This window comes from Dendropsophus ebraccatus, chromosome 6 (assembly GCF_027789765.1).
Source record: "Dendropsophus ebraccatus isolate aDenEbr1 chromosome 6, aDenEbr1.pat, whole genome shotgun sequence".
NCBI classification, from domain to species: domain Eukaryota; kingdom Metazoa; phylum Chordata; class Amphibia; order Anura; family Hylidae; genus Dendropsophus; species Dendropsophus ebraccatus.
The window spans coordinates 9928748-9948196 of NC_091459.1; the positions used below are offsets into that span (position 1 = coordinate 9928748).

General features: G+C 46.8%; 1 protein-coding gene across 14 annotated transcripts in view; it reads left to right on the forward strand.

The window, feature by feature from the left end:
- Nucleotides 1-982: 982 nt before the first annotated feature.
- DST (dystonin) overlaps nucleotides 983-19449 on the forward strand; it is a 398894-nt gene continuing 380427 nt past the window's right edge. For all 14 annotated transcript variants that reach the window (XM_069974481.1, XM_069974486.1, XM_069974484.1 and 11 more), the window contains exons 1-3: nucleotides 983-1163; nucleotides 1447-1481; nucleotides 15515-15706. In XM_069974481.1, the coding sequence (XP_069830582.1) occupies nucleotides 983-1163; nucleotides 1447-1481; nucleotides 15515-15706 (408 nt within the window). The remainder of the gene's footprint in view (nucleotides 1164-1446; nucleotides 1482-15514; nucleotides 15707-19449) is intronic.

The window sequence follows — 19449 nt, forward strand, 5'->3', positions numbered from 1 at the left end:
TGGTGGGCAGAGTAGATATCAGGTAGAGTGGATGGTGTGCAGAGTATATGGCAGGTAGAGTAGATGGTGTGCAGAGTATATGGCAGGCAGAGTAGATGGTGTGCAGAGTATATAGCAGGCAGGGTGGATGGTGTGCAGAGTATATAGCAGGCAGAGTAGATGGTGTGCAGAGTATATAGCAGGCAGGGTGGATGGTGTGCAGAGTATATAGCAGGCAGAGTAGATGGTGTGCAGAGTATATAGCAGGCAGGGTGGATGGTGTGCAGAGTATATAGCAGGCAGAGTAGATGGTGTGCAGAGTATATAGCAGGCAGGGTGGATGGTGTGCAGAGTATATGGCAGGCAGAGTAGATGGTGTGCAGAGTATATGGTAGGTGGGATGGCAGGCAGAGTGGATATAAGGCAGAGTATAAGGCTCCTGCAGCCACCATCCTCTCTCCGGTCTCTGCAGCACGGAAGGGGGGGGGGGGGGGGGGGGGGGGGAGGGGCGCCGCTGTGAGGAGGAGGAGCCGAGCATCCTGCCTCCTGCCCCGGCCGCTGCTGATGCTGAGGTGACTAGTCAGCCGGGGACTCTGGGAGATAAAGTTTTATTCTGGAGTGGCTGTCATCCAGTGTGCAGCGCCGCTCGTGCCGCAGCCGATCCCCCCGGGTGTACAGCACCGATCCCATCCCCCCCCCCCGGGTGTACAGCACCGATCCCATCCCCCCCCCGGGTGTACAGCACCGATCCCATCCCCCCCGGGTGTACAGCACCGATCCCATCCCCCCCGGTGTACAGCACCGATCCCATCCCCCCCGGGTGTACAGCACCGATCCCATCCCCCCCGGGTGTACAGCACCGATCCCATCCCCCCCCCGGTGTACAGCGCCGAGCACAGCCTCATCCATGTAGCTGAGTCCCAGGCTGCTCGGTGCCCGGTGTACTCAGTGCTCGGTGCCCGGTGTACTCAGTGCTCGGTGTACCCCGGTGCTCTCCGCCACCATGATCGCCGCTGCCTTCCTGGTGCTGCTCCGACCCTACAGCATCCAGTGCGCGCTGCTCTTCCTGCTGCTCATGCTGGGCACCATCGCCACCATCTCGTTCCTCTTCTGCTGGCACCGCAAGCTCCAGAAGGGCAGACACCCGATGCGGACGGTGCTCAGCTACCGGCCCCGGAGCAGAGGTAGGACATGTAAGACACCATCTTTACACTATTCCCTGTGTGTCATGTGATGTGTCGGCTGTCACTAGGAGCTGCCAGTGCTGCCAGGAGGAGGAGGGCAGCCTGTCCATGTGGCAGATTCCTTACAGGACTGCGGCAGACTGGTCTCCACCCATCCTATAGGAAACTACCAGCTGTGCCACCCCATGCCAGTCTGCCATGCCAGGGTGTATAAGAGGATAATGTCTGATAATCCCTATCAAAGTCAATGGCTGTCACTGACTGTGGGTTTCTCTCCTTGCAGATGCCCTGCTGAGATCCCATCACTTCCGCTCAGAGGTAACTGCATCATTCAATGCCATGGTCTGTGCCCACTACCCCTGTGCCCGCAGCCGCCACTGGCAGGATTGGAGCAGAACGTCCACCACATTGCTCCCGGCCGTCTCACCACCGTCTCCTTATCTCCATAATGTGTGCATGTAACTGTTCATACCACTCTATGGGGGCGAAAAGTTGCAGAAAGTTCCATCTGGTTACTTTATGTCATAGTAATATATATATATATATATATATATATATATATATATATATATATATATATATACTCGGTGATGTGGCCAAAAAATCTCTTGTTGCCAGAGACAGAATCACAATAGTGACTGGCAGAGCAGAGAGCCAATGGCTGCTTGCTCTGTCGGTGCACTGTATTTAACTATAAGGGCCCATTAGGAGCCATAGTGCAGGAGCAGACTACCTTCTGCTTAACCCCTTATGTACTGCAGTGTGTAAGTGATCCAAACTTCACTTACATGCTGCAGCACAAAAAAAGGGTTAAAAACAGAAGACAAGGAGATTTATGCTTCACAGCTTGTGCACTGATAACCCCTGACCTCTGCGCTGAACTCTGAGAACAGAGGTCAGGGGTTGTCAGAGCCGTGAAGCAGAGATCTCATTGTCTTCTGCATATTAACCCTTTTTTATGTTGCAGAATGTAACACTTACACACTGCAGTACATAAGGGGTTAAGCAGAAGTGCACTGGATGGTTCTTATCTTCCTTGGGCATCCCTGGGCCCCCCCTGCTGCAGGGGCCCCATAGCAGCTGCCTGGCCTGCCTCTATGGTAGCTACGCCACTGGTTTCAAATCAACTGGTAGTTTTTTACTTTTTAGATTCACTTCTATTTATAAATCTCAAGTCTTCTCATACCTATCAGCTGCTGTATGACCTGCAGAAAGTGGTGTATCTTTTCCAGTCTGACGCAGTGCTTTCTGCTGCCACCTCTGTCCAGAGCAGGAGAGGTGTTCATTAGGGATTTACTACTGCTCTGGATAGTTCCTGTCTCGGACAGACATGTCATCAGGGACTGGACGCCCAGGAATATAGCAGCAGCAGGGACTGGACGCCCGGGAATACAGCAGCAGCAGGGACTGGACGCCCGGGAATATAGCAGCAGCAGCAGGGACTGGACGCCTGGGAATATAGCAGCAGCAGGGACTGGACGCCTGGGAATATAGCAGCAGCAGTAGGGACTGGACACCCAGGAATATAGCAGCAGGGACTGGACACCCAGGAATATAGCAGCAGGTACTGGATGCCCAAGAATATAGCAGCAGCAGGGACTGGACGCCCGGGAATATAGCAGCAGCAGGGACTGGACGCCCGGGAATATAGCAGCAGCAGCAGGGACTGGACGCCCGGGAATATAGCGGCAGCAGCAGGGACTGGACGCCTGGGAATATAGCAGCAGCAGGGACTGGACGCCTGGGAATATAGCAGCAGCAGCAGGGACTGGACGCCTGGGAATATAGCAGCAGCAGCAGGGACTGGACGCCTAGGAATATAGCAGCAGCAGAGACTGGACGCCCAGGAATATAGCAGCAGCAGGGACTGGACGCCCGGGAATATAGCAGCAGGGACTGGACGCCTGGGAATATAGCAGCAGCAGGGACTGGACGCCCGGGAATATAGCAGCAGCAGGGACTGGACGCCTGGGAATATAGCAGCAGGGACTGGACGCCCGGGAATATAGCAGCAGCAGGGACTGGACGCCCGGGAATATAGCAGCAGGGACTGGACGCCTGGGAATATAGCAGCAGCAGGGACTGGACACCAGGGAATATAGCAGCAGCAGGGACTGGACGCCCGGGAATATAGCAGCAGGGACTGGATGCCTGGGAATATAGCAGCAGGGACTGGATGCCTGGGAATATAGCAGCAGGGACTGGACACCCAGGAATATAGCAGCAGGTACTGGACGCCCAGGAATATAGCAGCAGGGACTGGACACCAGGGAATATAGCAGCAGCAGGGACTGGGCCGGGAAATATACTTTCTTATTACCTTTATTGCAGTCTAAGCCACAATAAGCCCTTCCTTACCGGAAACACATTAAAGGGGTACTCCTGCGGGGGGGGGGGGGGCACTTTTTTGCTGGGACCGGGGGGGACGTGGCTGAGGGAAAAGACGTCCACTCACCTCCCCGGTTCCAGCGGCGGGTCCTGCATCGTGGCGCTCCGGTCCCTGGGATCTGAGCGAACTTGAAACGGATCCCGCCTCCTTTACTGACTGGCTGAGTGGACCTGAGACGTCACGTCTTGGGCCCCCGTCAGACACCAGGAAGTGGCCGGGAACCGGGACCCGCGAAAAAGTGCCCCTCCCCTGGATTACCCCTTTAAGGCTAGCTTCACATGTACCGGATCTGCAGCGGATTTCACGCTGCGAGTTTGCAGCACAATCGGCTGCGGATCCTGCTAGTGTGAAGGTCTATAGGATTACATATCCACAGCGGAATTTTCATTTTTATGTATACAGTATAGGGGAAGAGCTATAGAGAAGGGAATGGTATACAGTATGGAGGCCTAACTACAGGGGAAATTACAGTATGGCTGCTAACTGCCATATAGAGTGGGGGCTACAGTGTAGGGACATACTGGGTTTCTCCAAAAATAGGACCTATATCCCTTTTTTCAGAGAAAAAAAATAATATAAGATCCTGTCTTATTTATGGAGAAACGCGGTAGTAAAAGGAAAACCATTAATACCTTCCCTTTAGCTAGGACACGACTGTACTAGCCCCCTGTGAGCCCGGTTACCAGACTGATACTCCGCACCTGCACTAATAGCAAAGAGACTATGACTGTACGGATTTCCCAAATCCTAGTGTAAGTGATAGGAGTGTCAGCAGCCGTCCAGGATCCGTGCCGCTGTCCCATAGATGGTGCGTGGATAAGTTATAATTATAGTAAAACCCCTTTTAGTGGCAAAGAAAAGAAGTTGAGTTGCAGAGTAGAACAGATGCCTGGTGATAGGTGTGAACATACGCCGATCAGTACAGGAGAGCAGCGTCTGTCGTAACGCCTGGAGGAAGCTTAACATGTAAATATCTGACAGATCCACAGTAAATTATTCCAGCAAATAGACGGCAAATATATCTTAGTCAAACACCATGCAAACTGGGACCTGGTATAAAGTCATCTCTAGTAAGTATATATGAGTGACAGTTACATAGACGCCTATATACAGTCTGTTACTGACTGCTGCTAGGAGTTCTATCTAAATACTCAGTTCTGTGTCCTGGCACTGTGTGGGCACATTAATGGATGGCACCATGTGCGGGGCTTTGCGGACGCTGGCAGATGCTGTTTGGATGGTAATGCCCCTGCACTGCATTGAATCAACTGGTGTCAGAACATGCTAGAGATTTGTAATTTACTTCTATTAAAAAATCTCAAGTATTCCAGTACTTACCAGCTGCTGTATGCCCTGAAGGAAGTGGTTAATTCTTTCCAGTCTGGAGGACTTCAGAGGATTTCTATGGGAATTTGCTACTGCTCTGAACAGTTCCTGACATGGACAGAGGTAGCAGCAGAGAGCACTGTATCAGACTGGAAAGAATGCACCACTTCCTGCAGGACATACAGCAGCTGATGAGTATGGGAAGACAAGATTTTTAAATAGAAGTAAATTACAAATCTATATAACTTTCTGGCACCAGTTGATTTGAAAGAAATATTTATTTGGACTACCCCTTTAAGCTATTACTTTTTCTTCAAATAGAGGTATTATAAAAATAATGTGAATCACAAGAGCGGAGGTAGTGCGCTGTCTTTTATATATCCACACCCAGACAGGTGGTTCAACAAGTGTAAAGTCCACATACATAGCAATATCTCACAGAAGGAAAGGCTTGCAGTACTCACAGATGTTTACACAACATACAGAGAATGGCCGTTGTTTTAAATGCAAATTGCATTGAACTCTATGGACGACGGCCAAAAATAATTGACATGATCATCCGTTCGACGGCCGTAGCAAACAAGCTACCGTTGTTCAATACATTGCGTGAAGAACGACTGTTGTTTTTATTGACTACAATGCAAATCATTTTATTGTGAAAAGAACGGCCATTGTTTTTATAAAAAGTACATTGTGTGAACATAGCCTAAAAGTGATGAGGGGCAGACATACCATATGTGTACATTGTTAAGGGGTCCTGGACACTGGGGGGCTGTTGCTATTTTAAAATAAATAATAGCAGCTTCTAATTACTCTTTTATTACACTGGGGCAGTGTTTCTTTATATCAGGGGTACTCATCGCAACCCACTGTTGCTCCCCAGTAGTATATAGACCCCTGTGCGCGCCCCCAGTAGTATGTAGTCCCCCCAGTAGTATATAGCCCCCCTGGGAGCTCCTCCCAGTAGTATATAGCCCCCCCTGTGCGCTCCCCCAGTACTATATAGCCCCCCAGTAGTATATAGGCCCCCTGTGCACTCCCCTCATTAGTATATATCCCCCCAGTAGTATATAGGCCCCTGTGAGCTCCCCCCAGTAATATATAGACCCCCTGTGCACTCCCCCCAGAAGTATATAGCCCCCCAGTAGTATATAGCCCCCTGTGCGCTCCCCTCATTAGTATATATCCCCCCAGTAGTATATAGCCCCCCTTTGAGCTCCCCCCAGTAGTATATAGCCCTCCCAGTAGTATATAGCCCCCCTGTGAGTTCCCCCCCAGTAGTATATATCCCCCTGTGCGCTCCCCCTCCCATATAGTATATCCATACTGGTGGGTTGGTACAGCTAGCCCATATACTGTTCTTCTAATGGTGCCCCCTGTTATTGGGGTCTGCCCGGGTAGCTACTGTGACATCAGTACTGTGTCTGTTTGGCTGGCTTTGCGCTACGTTTTTGCAGTCTGTTTAACATATCTGTTTTATTGAAAAAAGCTACGCAAAAAACGTATGCAATGTTGTGCAATCTGTTTTTCCATTGACTTGCATTATAAAAGAAGAACGAACCGGCTTTTTAACCACGTTTTTCTGTACGTTATAAGTAACCTTTTAAAAATGAATCCGTTAAATGGACTGGAAAAATACAGTGTGAACCCAACCTTAGAGGATCTGCTGTGACATCACAAGTGGGTTTAAAGGGGAACCCTGGGTAATAAACGCTGTTCAGAGAGAATCTGCACTACTAGAGTTCTAGGTGATCAGTCTATAGTGCAGATGTGGAGCCGGATGACTAACGGGGGGTTAATCAAAGAAATGCAGAATGCTGAATGATCATCCAGAGATGAAGAAGAAGTAAGAGGCACTCACTGTTTTGAAGTCTTCTTTATAGCTTTAACGGAGTGCACGACAACAGCGAGGACACCAAACAACTAGTGAAACGTGTGACAGCTGGAGAAGCACGCATGCGGGAGTGAAGCGTCTGGCGCACGTTTCACTAGTTGTTTGGCATCCTTGCTGTCTGCAGTGCAGTGAAACTTCAAAGAAGACTCCAAAATGGTGAGTGCCTCTTACCTTTTCTTCATTTCTTGTTTGTAATAGGTTTTTATTACATGAATTGCGCCGTTTGTCTGTAGCACATCCTGACTTAAAGGAAGCCTGTCACCCCGACTGCCGGGGTGAAGCCCACCCGACCCCCCGCTGGAGCCCCTTATACTTATCCCTTCCCCCGAAGTCCTTGTCCTGGACCCCGTCCCGCCGCCGAGAAATCCGTGTCAGATGCTGTGCGTACGCTCACCAGAGATGAGTCCGACGCCCATAGGGAATGACTGCTCCTAGCACAGCTTCCAACGGGGATTTCTCGGCGGCGGGACGGGGTCCGGGACTGGGACTTCGGGGAAGGGGTAAGTATAAGGGGCTCCAGTGGGGGTGACAGGTTCCCTTTAAGCTCCTACTACACTGGCCGATTAAGTGGAGCAAGCAAGCGCCGACCTTTCAGATCAGCGCTCGCTTGTTCCTCAATATCCGTTTTCTGCCGGCGCTATTACACGCACCGACAGCGAGCGGATAAGAGCAGAAAGGCGTGGGGAGGTGCAGGATCTTCATATTGTCTGGGGAGCCCGTAGGAGATAGCAGTGGTCTTCTGCCGCAACTCCTATTACATGAAGCGACAGCCAGTAGACAGTCGCTATTGTTAATTTTTTTTTTAACATGTTGAAAGACAAGGATCAGTCGACATTGCGCATATTGGCTGATCGGTGCCTTTCAACAGTAGCTAATGCACCAAGCTATTATCGTCCATAACGGCCAATAATCGCTTGGGGTAATAGGGCCTTTACATCCTGAGGCTGCTGAAAATCCTCACTTCCTGGTCTACTTTGTCTCCACTCCTCTGCCCTCCCCCTCCCTTCTGAGACAGATGTCACATGACCTCTTTTTTTCTGTTGCAAGGCAAGATGTAACACCTCATCATATATGTGTGACATCACACAGTGACTACCCTGCCAAGGGTGGGGAAACATAAATGATGATGGTGCTGTGATATCACATTACAAACCCAGATGTGATATCACAGCACCTTACCTGCATGACACATGACAGCAGCCACCTGAAGTGTGGTCAAGGAAATAAACAAATGGAGTCACAATATAACCCCGTTCTGCACCTTCAAGATAATTGGCCTATTGACAACTTGTTGGGCTATGAAGCGGCATCCCTCGTTGTCAAGTATCCGACGTATAACAGCTGGAGGGACGAAGGTTCCCCGTCCCTGCTTCAGCGTGTTACACAACTAATTGATATATTGTAAGTGAGAATATGTGAATGAATGCCCCTAGCAAAGTGATGCATAATGAATACATGGATGAATCATTTATTAAACTCTAAATCTGATGATATATTATCTGAACCCTTTGCTGTTCTGACTTCAGTATACAGTATGTAAACTCTACTATGTTCATTGGGCTGTTTCTGGGCTAAAAATCATGGCCACTGTGAGCAGCATTTCGTATTAAAGAGGACCTGTCACCCCCCGTGCCGGGGTGACAGGCTCCCGACCCCCCATTAGAGCCCCCTATACTCACCTAATCCCGCCGGGTCCCGCTTCTGGAGGTGGTCGGGTGACGGAGATCTCAGCCGCTGCAGCCCGGCACGCGCGCTGAGAGATGAGTCTAACACCCATAGAGAATGACAGGAGAGTCAAACGCTCCGCCATTCTCTATGAGCGTTGGACTCATCTAAGAAGCGCGCGCGCCGGGCTGCAGCGACTGAGATCTCAATCACCCGACCACCTCCAGAAGCGGGACCCGGCGGGATTAGGTGAGTATAGGGGGCTCTAACGGGGGGTCGGGAGCCTGTCACCCCGGCACGGGGGGTGACAGGTTCCCTTTAAAGGAGAACTCAGGCCCAAATCTATTTTTTAATATGTTATTACATAATGAAGGTTAGACAAATTCCTAATGTACACCAATTATGGTTAATGCACATATAGTGCTATTTCCCTCAATTTAGTAGATCAGGCAGGCTTCAATTTCTCTAAAAAAAAATGTTATGTCACGACCCGGTCTATACCTGCAGGGTCCAGCAGGGGGAGCAGTATATGTAATTACATGTAAAAAATTGTAACAGGGCCCTTCCTGTGCCATAGTCAGGAGCCTATCCGGGTCAAAATTAAAATGGACTGTGTGAATAGCCCAATACAAATCCATGTGCTCTAAGTTGAACCGTGATTATGGATCTGCAATTACGGACAACTTTACTGAACGTGTGAATAAGGCCTGAGGGTCCTATTAGACAGTGGCAGCCTGATCAATACTATGAACAAGCGCCAATCGCCTAGATCGTTGCTCGTTTACTGGGCCTATTACACGGCCTGATAATCGTTTAGCAAGGGCTGCAAGGACATCGTTAGCGATGTCCGTGCAGCACTTGCCCAAATTATTTACATTACCTGGCCATGTTCCTGGTCTCCTTCTGCCCTTTGCTTCCTCCCCAGTGCCGCACACTGAAGCTTTAGAGCGGACTATCGGAGCCAATCACGGAGCAAGCAGAGCGCTGGAGAAGACCAGGTAATGTATTAACTGTTTGTTAAATCGTCAGCCGTTGCTATTAAACATATTGATGTGCGGTCGACAGCCAATGATTTTAGGTCAGGGCCTAAAGAAACGATCAGCCGATGATCGTTTCATCGGCTGATCATTGTCTCCATTACACAGAGTGACAGTCGGGCCTGATCGGCTGATAGGGCCCTTAAGGTAAGAAGCCCTATTGTACACATACATTCCATTACACAGGCAAAAGCTGCAGACAGATCCCCTTTAAATAGTTCTCACGACTTGTTAATTTGGTAACCCCCCCTCCCCCCCATGTTTTACTGAGACTGATGATGTGGGATATATGAGGCAATGCAGGAGAAATGCCGCTATGGCTGCCAGACGGTGTAGTCATGGTGTGTGGCGGGGTCAGCTGTGAGGAGTCTCCCTCAGTAGGCCGCACACTGCACCCCCACTTCTGAGTCACCATGGAAGATATAATTATGGCTTGTGTTTATTTGGAGCGGTGTGTGCCGACAACCTGACAGTAACGTCTATTATATGGTTTGTTGGTTTTATCTTGTATTGTCACCCAGTGTCCGCTGCGTCCTTGTCATGTCCTTCTCCGACTCCGATCAGGTGTCCAGGAGCTGAGAGGAGCTTTTACTATCTGCATTTCAAGGTGTATATATATATATATATATATATATATATATATATATAGGAGGCCGTAGAGGAGGATGGTGCAGTAGTTCATGCCGGAGATGATGAGAGCACTGACTAGCAGTGTTGTGGAGTCGGGGGAGAAAAGGACGATTTGGGAAATGTTTTTTAGGTGAAGGTGGCCGGGGTCTGGATGTGCGATTTAACCCCTCATGACCCGGTGTAAAATGACCTGGCGACCCATATGACCGCGCCAATTAAAATTTTTCACTTTAATTTTTCTATGTACAGGGCCATGTAAGGGTTTGTTTTTCCAGGAATAGTTGTACTTAGTAATGGCGTCTTTCACTCTACCATAACCCCAAATATATTATTTCTGAAAATAAAAATTGGTGTCTGCTTTACAGCGAATGTGTCATCAGGTACATTTGCTTTAAGTGTTCACTTGAATAGAATGGCGCTGTTGCAAGGAATATGGTGCCGCGGTCCTTTTTATGAACCGGTTCCCGCACACAGCGTTGGTCTATAACCAAGCACTGATCTGGGCTGAAGTACCGGAGGTGTTCCGGGCCGCCCCCAGTGGGAGAACTCTGTCATAGCAGGGGGGGGGGGGGTTTCCTCCTACTGAGGGCGGGCTGGCGCACCTCCTGTGCTCCAGTCCAGACCGATGCTTGGTGATAGAGCAACGCTGTGTGCGGGAACCAGGCTACTGTTAAAAAAAAGGGGGCGTGGTACTGGCGCCGTTCTGTTCATGTGCAACACTTAAAGCAAATGTACCTGATGATACATTTACTTAAAGTATTTACAGGAATATATAAAGTAGGGAATGGATGCCTGGGTGTATATAGTGTATAGTGTAGGTAATGGATACCTGGGTGTATATAGTGTATAGTGTAGGGAATGGATGCCTGGGTGTATATAGTGTATAGTGTAGGGAATGGATGCCTGGGTGTATATAGTGTATAGTGTAGGTAATGGATACCTGGGTGTATATAGTGTATAGTGTAGGGAATGGATACCTGGGTGTATATAGTGTATAGTGTAGGTAATGGATACCTGGGTGTATATAGTGTATAGTGTAGGGAATGAATGCCTGGGTGTATATAGTGTAGGGAATGGATGCCTGGGTGTATATAGTGTAGGGAATGGATGCCTGGGTGTATATAGTGTATAGTGTAGGTAATGAATGCCTGGGTGTATATAGTGTATAGTGTAGGTAATGGATGCCTGGGTGTATATAGTGTAGGTAATGGATGCCTGGGTGTATATAGTGTATAGTGTAGGTAATGAATGCCTGGGTGTATATAGTGTAGGTAATGGATGCCTGGGTGTATATAGTGTATACAGTAGTGGATTATAATAGGGGCGTTTTGGGTGGCAGCCCGGGGCCCTGAGCCCCTGGGGGGCCCATGACCACCCAAAAAGACTTATACTTTCAGTGGTGTACTGTCTCCTGGCTACACTTCTGCCATGATTTGCAAAAAATCACTGTTTTTTTTATGGCAATTTTGCACAAATCAGGACATCATGACATTATCTATCCTGTACTATGAACTCAAGGCTAGTGCTGCCATAGTTACAGTGGGGTGGGGGGCCCAGGCCTGGTGAACAGCCCGGGGCCTATGGTAAAGTTAATCCGCCCCTGAGTGTATAGTGTAGGGAATGGATGCCTGGGTGTATATAGTGTAGGTAATGGATGCCTGGGTGTATATAGTATATAGTGTAGGTAATGGATGCCTGGGTGTATATAGTGTAGGTAATGGATGCCTGGGTGTATATAGTGTATAGTGTAGGGAATGGATGCCTGGGTGTATATAGTGTATAGTGTAGGGAATGGATGCCTGGGTGTATATAGTGTAGGGAATGGATGCCTGGGTGTATATAGTGTAGGGAATGGATGCCTGGGTGTATATAGTGTATAGTGTAGGGAATGGATGCCTGGGTGTATATAGTGTATAGTGTAGGGAATGGATACCTGGGTGTATATAGTGTAGGGAATGGATGCCTGGGTGTATATAGTGTAGGTAATGGATGCCTGGGTGTATATAGTGTAGGTAATGGATGCCTGGGTGTATATAGTATATAGTGTAGGTAATGGATGCCTGGGTGTATATAGTGTATAGTGTAGGGAATGGATGCCTGGGTGTATATAGTGTATAGTGTAGGGAATGGATGCCTGGGTGTATATAGTGTAGGGAATGGATGCCTGGGTGTATATAGTGTAGGGAATGGATGCCTGGGTGTATATAGTGTATAGTGTAGGGAATGGATGCCTGGGTGTATATAGTGTATAGTGTAGGGAATGGATACCTGGGTGTATATAGTGTAGGGAATGGATGCCTGGGTGTATATAGTGTAGGTAATGGATGCCTGGGTGTATATAGTGTAGGTAATGGATGCCTGGGTGTATATAGTATATAGTGTAGGTAATGAATGCCTGGGTGTATATAGTGTATAGTGTAGGTAATGGATGCCTGGGTGTATATAGTGTAGGTAATGGATGCCTGGGTGTATATAGTGTATAGTGTAGGTAATGGATGCCTGGGTGTATATAGTGTATAGTGTAGGGAATGGATGCCTGGGTGTATATAGTGTATAGTGTAGGTAATGGATGCCTGGGTGTATATAGTATATAGTGTAGGTAATGGATGCCTGGGTGTATATAGTATATAGTGTAGGTAATGGATGCCTGGGTGTATATAGTGTATAGTGTAGGTAATGGATGCCTGGGTGTATATAGTGTATATAGCATTTCCCAGCTATCTGTGTAGATAACCACATGTAGTATATGATCATAAAGTGCAGCGTCAATGTAAATGTATACGTGTACACTATATCTACTAGATTAGCTTCCTTATTCTTAGCCCTCGGGTATCATTAGAGTATAGGTCAGTGTCACAGCATTTATTTCTGTAATATATAAGAATATGAGTAATTCTGCAATGTGATATCTATACATATAATTACATAGGCACCGCTGCTTTATGGGAGGGGAGGACATAGCCAGGAAGGTGCGATCACACAAGTCTTCCATTATTCCAGGGTTCATTGTATAAGCTGGAAACATCTATAGCCATTTCCTATGGGAAAAGTGTCCATGTTTTTTCCCAGTCTTGCCAGTGTAGTGGAGTTCCATCCCATAGCTACTTCCCATAGTGATTCACTGTACTGTAGGTATCACTCCCTTTATAAAGGAGCAGAGAATAAATAGTAGGGCAATTGTGGTGTCAATGAATCTCACTGAGTCTTGTGCTGATGGTGCCTATATATTCTACCGATAGTGCCTATATATTCTACTGATGGTGCCTATATATTCTACCGATAGTGCCTATATATTCTACTGATGGTTTCTATATTCTACTGATGGTGCCTATATATTCTACTGATGGTGCCTATATATTCTACTGAGGGTGTCTATATATTCTACTGAGGGTGTCTATATATTCTACTGAGGGTGTCTATATATTCTACCGATAGTGTCTATATATTCTACTCAGGGGCGTAACTAGAAATGGCTGGGCCCCATAGCAAACGTTTGATTGGGCCCCCCCCCCCGACTGACCACTAAACCCCCTGATGCGGCGGGCCCCATAGCAGCCGCTATGGCTGCTATAGTGGTAGTTACGCCCCTGATTCTATTGATGTTGTCTATATTCTACTGATGGTGTCTATATATTCTACTGATGGTATGTATATTCTGTTGATGTTGTCTATAATCTACTGATGGTGCCTATATTGGAGTTTTTCAAATGCTTGTAAAGTAAAGGATACTGATATCATTACATTAGGGCACTGCTAACAGTACTCAATCATCTACTTCTAAAGATGACCTTCACTTTATGTTTTTAAGGAAATCACACATATATGTTTACAGGAAACAGGGATAAGCTGCTGGCAGACTCTGCTGGCAGCACTTTAAAGGGGTATTTCATACAAAAAAAATTATTTCAAATCAGCTGGTGCCAGAAAGGGCCAGAGATTTGTAATTTACTTCTATTTAAAAAATCTCCAGTACTTATCAGCTGCTGTATGTACTGCAGGAAGTGGTGTATTCTTTCGAGTAAAGATTTTCTATGGGGATTTGCTGCTGCTCTGGACAGTTCCTGACATGGACAGAGGTGGCAGCAGAGAGCACTGTGTCACTAAATAACCTCTTTAAAGGAGAAGTCCGGACACTTTTATTCTCGGCACTGCACATGTCACGACCTGGCCGTGGTCATGGACCGGCCGCTCAGCCACTCGGTCACTGGCTGCTCTGATTGGCTGAGTGGCCAGTCCATCAGCCGGGACAGTTGTCATCACAACTCAGGGAAAATGCCTTCCAGTGGGGATCCTGAGGCTGGTCCCACCACTCACCTCGGGCACAGGGAGAGGTAAGTCCGTACTTATAATGAATTCTCCCCCTGCCGGCTGCTGGATTTTAAAAATGGCCAGACTTCTCCATTTATGAATCAACCATGACACCATGATATGGCAGAGAGTCCCATAGTCTCACTCCTCTTACAGTAAAGAATACACGTCTTTGCTAGTGATGAAACCTAGAACAGATATTATCAGAAAAGTTCTTCTCTCCATCTACCACTGTCCGATAACAGAGACGGGCAGCTGCAGGTAGATAGGATTCCTTGTGTCGCCAGCATTCTGCTGATGGACTCTCTGAGCTGCCGCTGTATCGCTCTATAATAGGACGGCTCCCTCTGGGTTATTCCCATAATTGAAGTAGGTCATTTCTGCATACAACATTGGCCGTTTTTTTAAGGGTAATAACTTTGCACGTGCCATCAGTCTCACACATTGTACGTGCAGGCTAGTACCCCGCGTCAGAAGGTCTGGTACTCCTAAAGGGAAGGATACGCGAGGACCTTGTAGATAAGGGCCCTAATACACGGGACGAAAAATCGTTATATCGGTCGAATTTAAACACTAATCGTTCTGTGTAATTGCAGGCAACGATCGAAAAATCGTTCGTAGGTCGTTGATCGTTGAATTAGATCTGAACCTAAAATTATTATTAATCGTTCGCTAATCGTTCGCTGTAATTCCACATTCGTGAACTAATCGTTCAGTGTAATTGCACATTGTTCATTGTTTTGCTGGGATCAGAAGGAATAAACGATCATAGTAACGATCGCAATAACGATCGTAGTAAGTAACGACCATCGTTCTGTGTAATATGGTGAACGATTTCAGGTTAATGATAAACAATCTCGTTTGCGATCGTTTATCGTTAGTCGTTAATCGTTAAGAATCGCTCCATGTAATAGGACCCTAAAGGGATACAACTCTGCACTTGAGAGGATAAGCTGCAAAAGAAAAAAACACTTTCATTTCGCCCTGCCTACCTTTAACCTGGGTGTGCATTTACTCATTTACTGCAGCTTTCCAGTAACCTGTAAACACATTTTTTTTTTTGCTTTCCTATATATAACAAGACTTCCTATTTTTCTGCTAGGGATTCAGGTCAAGCCCTCGTCACTTGCGGAGGTATACCCGAGCCCGTGTGGAAGAGACCAAGCCCTTGGATGACATCCACCAGAGCGACCAGGATACATCTTCCCCTCTAAGAAAACGAAAGATCAAGAGGAGCAGCCGGGTTCAGCCTGAATTTTATCAATCTGTGCAAGTAACACCCACCCGAAAACCGGTATGTATCCTGTACCTGAAGCGTGACACCTGACACCTGAGCACGAGCTTGTGTCACATGGTAGTTACCTGCCGGCTTCCACATCTAGGTACTATCGCAGGTGGTGTTAACAATTGATCCTGATCCCATCTTTCCTAGAATGTCAGTTCTCTAATGTAAGGTCAGCACTCCGGGGTGAGTGACGGGTGCTGAGAGGAGGGACGTACAGGCTCCTAATGCATTAAGGAAAATGCTCCTTTATTTTCTGCAGACGCGGTGAAATTCCATCACTTAGAGAATCAGCACAAACGTTAATAATAATAGACCCGTCAGGACATTTGGGTTCTCACCGACCTTTGTCAGCTGTATCTGTAGTGTAAGATCATTGGAGACAGGAAAGACTATAGGAGCCAGTAAGGGACTGCTCGTAATGCTTCCCTTCAAACACGGCGAAAATTGTAGTGGAATACAGATACTGACATATACAATGGAGGCTTTATAAATCCATAGGCTCCACCTAGTGGTTGCTGCAGACCGAACGTCATCGTTTACAGGGGATCAGTCCGTATACTATTCTTGTCTATAGGCAGAATAGTATGGGGACAGCCCGCTCTTTTGTTGACCAAGTGTATTACATCCAAAACTGAAACCCTCCCCATTGATATCCCAGACCCCCCTTCCCGCTCCCGCTGACCCTATTGCACCAAATTTAAAGAGGTATTCCAGGAAAAATTCACTTTTTCTTTATCCACAGGATAGGGGAAATGAAGAAAGTCACAGGGGGTCCGACCTCTGTACCCCCCGCCGTTTCGGCCCTATCTATTCCTATGGAGCAATGGAAAGAGCCGAGTAGGCCGGAAGAGCGATGTTCTAGGCTCTTTCCGTCAGCTCAAAAGGAATGAATAGAGCCGCGGGTCACGTGCTGGACATAACAGAGAGATTCTATCATGTAATTCTATCATGCCTGACTTTTATTTCCACTAAAGTAATTTGAACGTGGAGTCTTGGGAGGCCCCCAGACATTTATATTCCTCCCAAATTATTACCTGTTCCATATGCTGCCTGTGCAGGTTCTCCAGGGTTGTCCTAACAACCCTTGGGTCACATGGTGATCTCTGTTTATCAGACATCAGTAAATGTGCCACACACCTACATCACCTTTCTTCCTGGTTTTATATTCCAGTGTACAAAAAAAGTTGATAGAGATTGAAAAATCATGGATCGCCCCATACACCTAATTGGAATTTTTTGGCGTGACCGTTGTATCACCATACGAAACTTCTTGCTCCAATGGCCTTTATACGGCTACATTTACACCTGGTATTTTTTTCAAATATTCCCTGATAATTAGTTACTGGATGATGAACCATTGAAGACGTCTTAGACATCACTGTTTCCTTGACTCCTCTCCACTTTCTCTTTAAAGGGAATCTGTCAGCTCCCGGGCACTACCTAAGGTGCTAACAGTGTGCTGTAGCTGGCAGCCCCCAGTAAGCATGGTGCCTTTTTGGTAATTTTCCGTGCAGCGGATTATGTACAATCTTATGTCACAGAGCAGTTGTTGGTGCCACGCTTGACATGCATCCTTCTCCCTCTTCATGAATAATCAATGCTGCTCGGCCTCCTGCTCGCTCAGCTGTCAGATTGCAGATCAGAAACACTCAGGTATAATTGAATCTCTCCTCCCTAATGTGTTGGAGCTGTGGTCTAGGGGTTACTCACCTGTCTAGAGACCTGCAGCAGTTCATTCTCTGGTTTGAATCTCCTGATGGAAATTAAATAGAGGTCTTTTTTTTCCTTATTATTGTATCATTTTTAAGGCTATGTTCACACACAGTATTATTGCTCAGTATTTTGGTCAGTATTTTGCAACCAAAACCAGGAGTGGATTGAGAACACAGAAAGGCTATGTTCTCACATTGTTGAAATTGAGTGGATGGCTGCCATTTATTAGCAAATAATTACTGTTATTTTAAAACAACAATATTTGCCATTAAATGACGGTCATCCGCTCAATTTCAACAGTGTGAGAACATAGCCTTTCTGTGTTCTCAATCCACTCCTGGTTTTGGTTGCAAAATACTGACCAAAATACTGAGCAATAATACTGTGTGTGAACATATACTTAAAAATGATACAATAATCAGAAAAAAAGACCTCTATTTATTTTCCATCAGGAGATTCAAACCAGAGAATGAACTGCTGCAGGTCTCTAGACAGGTGAGTAACCCCTAGACCACAGCTCCAACACATTAGGGAGGAGAGATTCAATTATACCTGAGTGTTTCTTTCAGACATAACCTGCCTACAGAGGACTGATCTGCAATCTGACAGCTGAGTGAGCAGGAGGCCGGGCAGCATTGATTATTCATGAAGAGGGAGAAGGATGCATGTCAAGTGTGGCACGAACAACTGCTCTGTGACATAAGATTGTACATAATCCGCTGCACGGAAAATTACCAAAAAGGCACCATGCTCACTAGGGGCTGCCAGCTACAGCACACTGTCAGCACCTTAGGTAGTGCCCGGGAGCTGACAGATTCCCTTTAAAGGGAATCTGCCACTAGGTATATACTGCCTTAAATGAGGGCAGCATAAACTAATGATATAAATGCTGAACAGATCGGTGTATTACTTACATTTTTCTGTTCAGCCGTTCTCCTAATATGCAGGAGAATAAGATTCTTGCCACACCCCTCCCCCCACCCTCCAGCTGATGATTGACAGTTGACTCCTATACACAGCATGGATAGATAACTGCCAATCAGCAGCTGGTGGGCGGAGTTTTCTGCTTCTCATGAATATCCAGGACTACTGGGCTCATGCACATAATGGAGAGGACTACTTATTGTCCATGTTATTCAGGAGGAGATCTCAGGATCAGCTGCACAGGACAATGTAAGTGATACATCATTCTGTTCAGCTTCTCTGTCACTAGTTTATGCTGCCCTGAGGTAGGACGCCATATAACTACTGACAGAGTCTCTTTAAACCATATCAAAGCTTATACTGTATGTCCCTATCAATGAGCTGGTACCGGACAATTGGTTTGCCATGGATATGTCCCAGGCCAAATCAGATGCTTTGGGTGACGTAGGAGGTATCCACTGCAACTTCTGGTACCAACTTCTTCGGCATACTGGTGGGGACATATCAGCTTTGTCACAGGTACCCTTTAATATAGGGATGGGGAACCTTTGACCCTCCAGATGTTACAAAACTATACACTTCCCATCATGCCCCTGTAGCTAAAGCTTCAGCTGTCCAAGCATGATAGGTATTGTAGTTTTGCAACAGCCGGAGGCCTGGAGGTTCCCTATCCCTGCCTTACTACAAAGAGAATTGTTTAAAAATGACTAAAAGTTAAGCTGATATGATTGTATTGGCCCTTGTAGTGTATTTTATAAAGCTTGTTCCTTACAGAGCGTTGAGTATTCTGTGTGCTACATTTTTGCCTGCCTGATCTATGACCGTGAACTATGCAAATTTCTACTATTTTACACTACGCATTTAGCACCAGTGAACTAAAAGGATCTTTATGGGTAACAAAAAATGCAAACAGACCTTCCACTGTTACCATCCTCAATAGATGGAAGTATGGACATAACCAGAGTGCTTTTTCAGAGGCTTCTACAGTTTTAGGCTATGTTCCTGCTACGTAAGTTCTGTAGGAATCACAGCCGTTGTAACAACGGCCGTGATTAATATTGAACTTACATTGTGTTGCCTTCTATGGAATCCCTGAGTGTATATACATAGTGTAC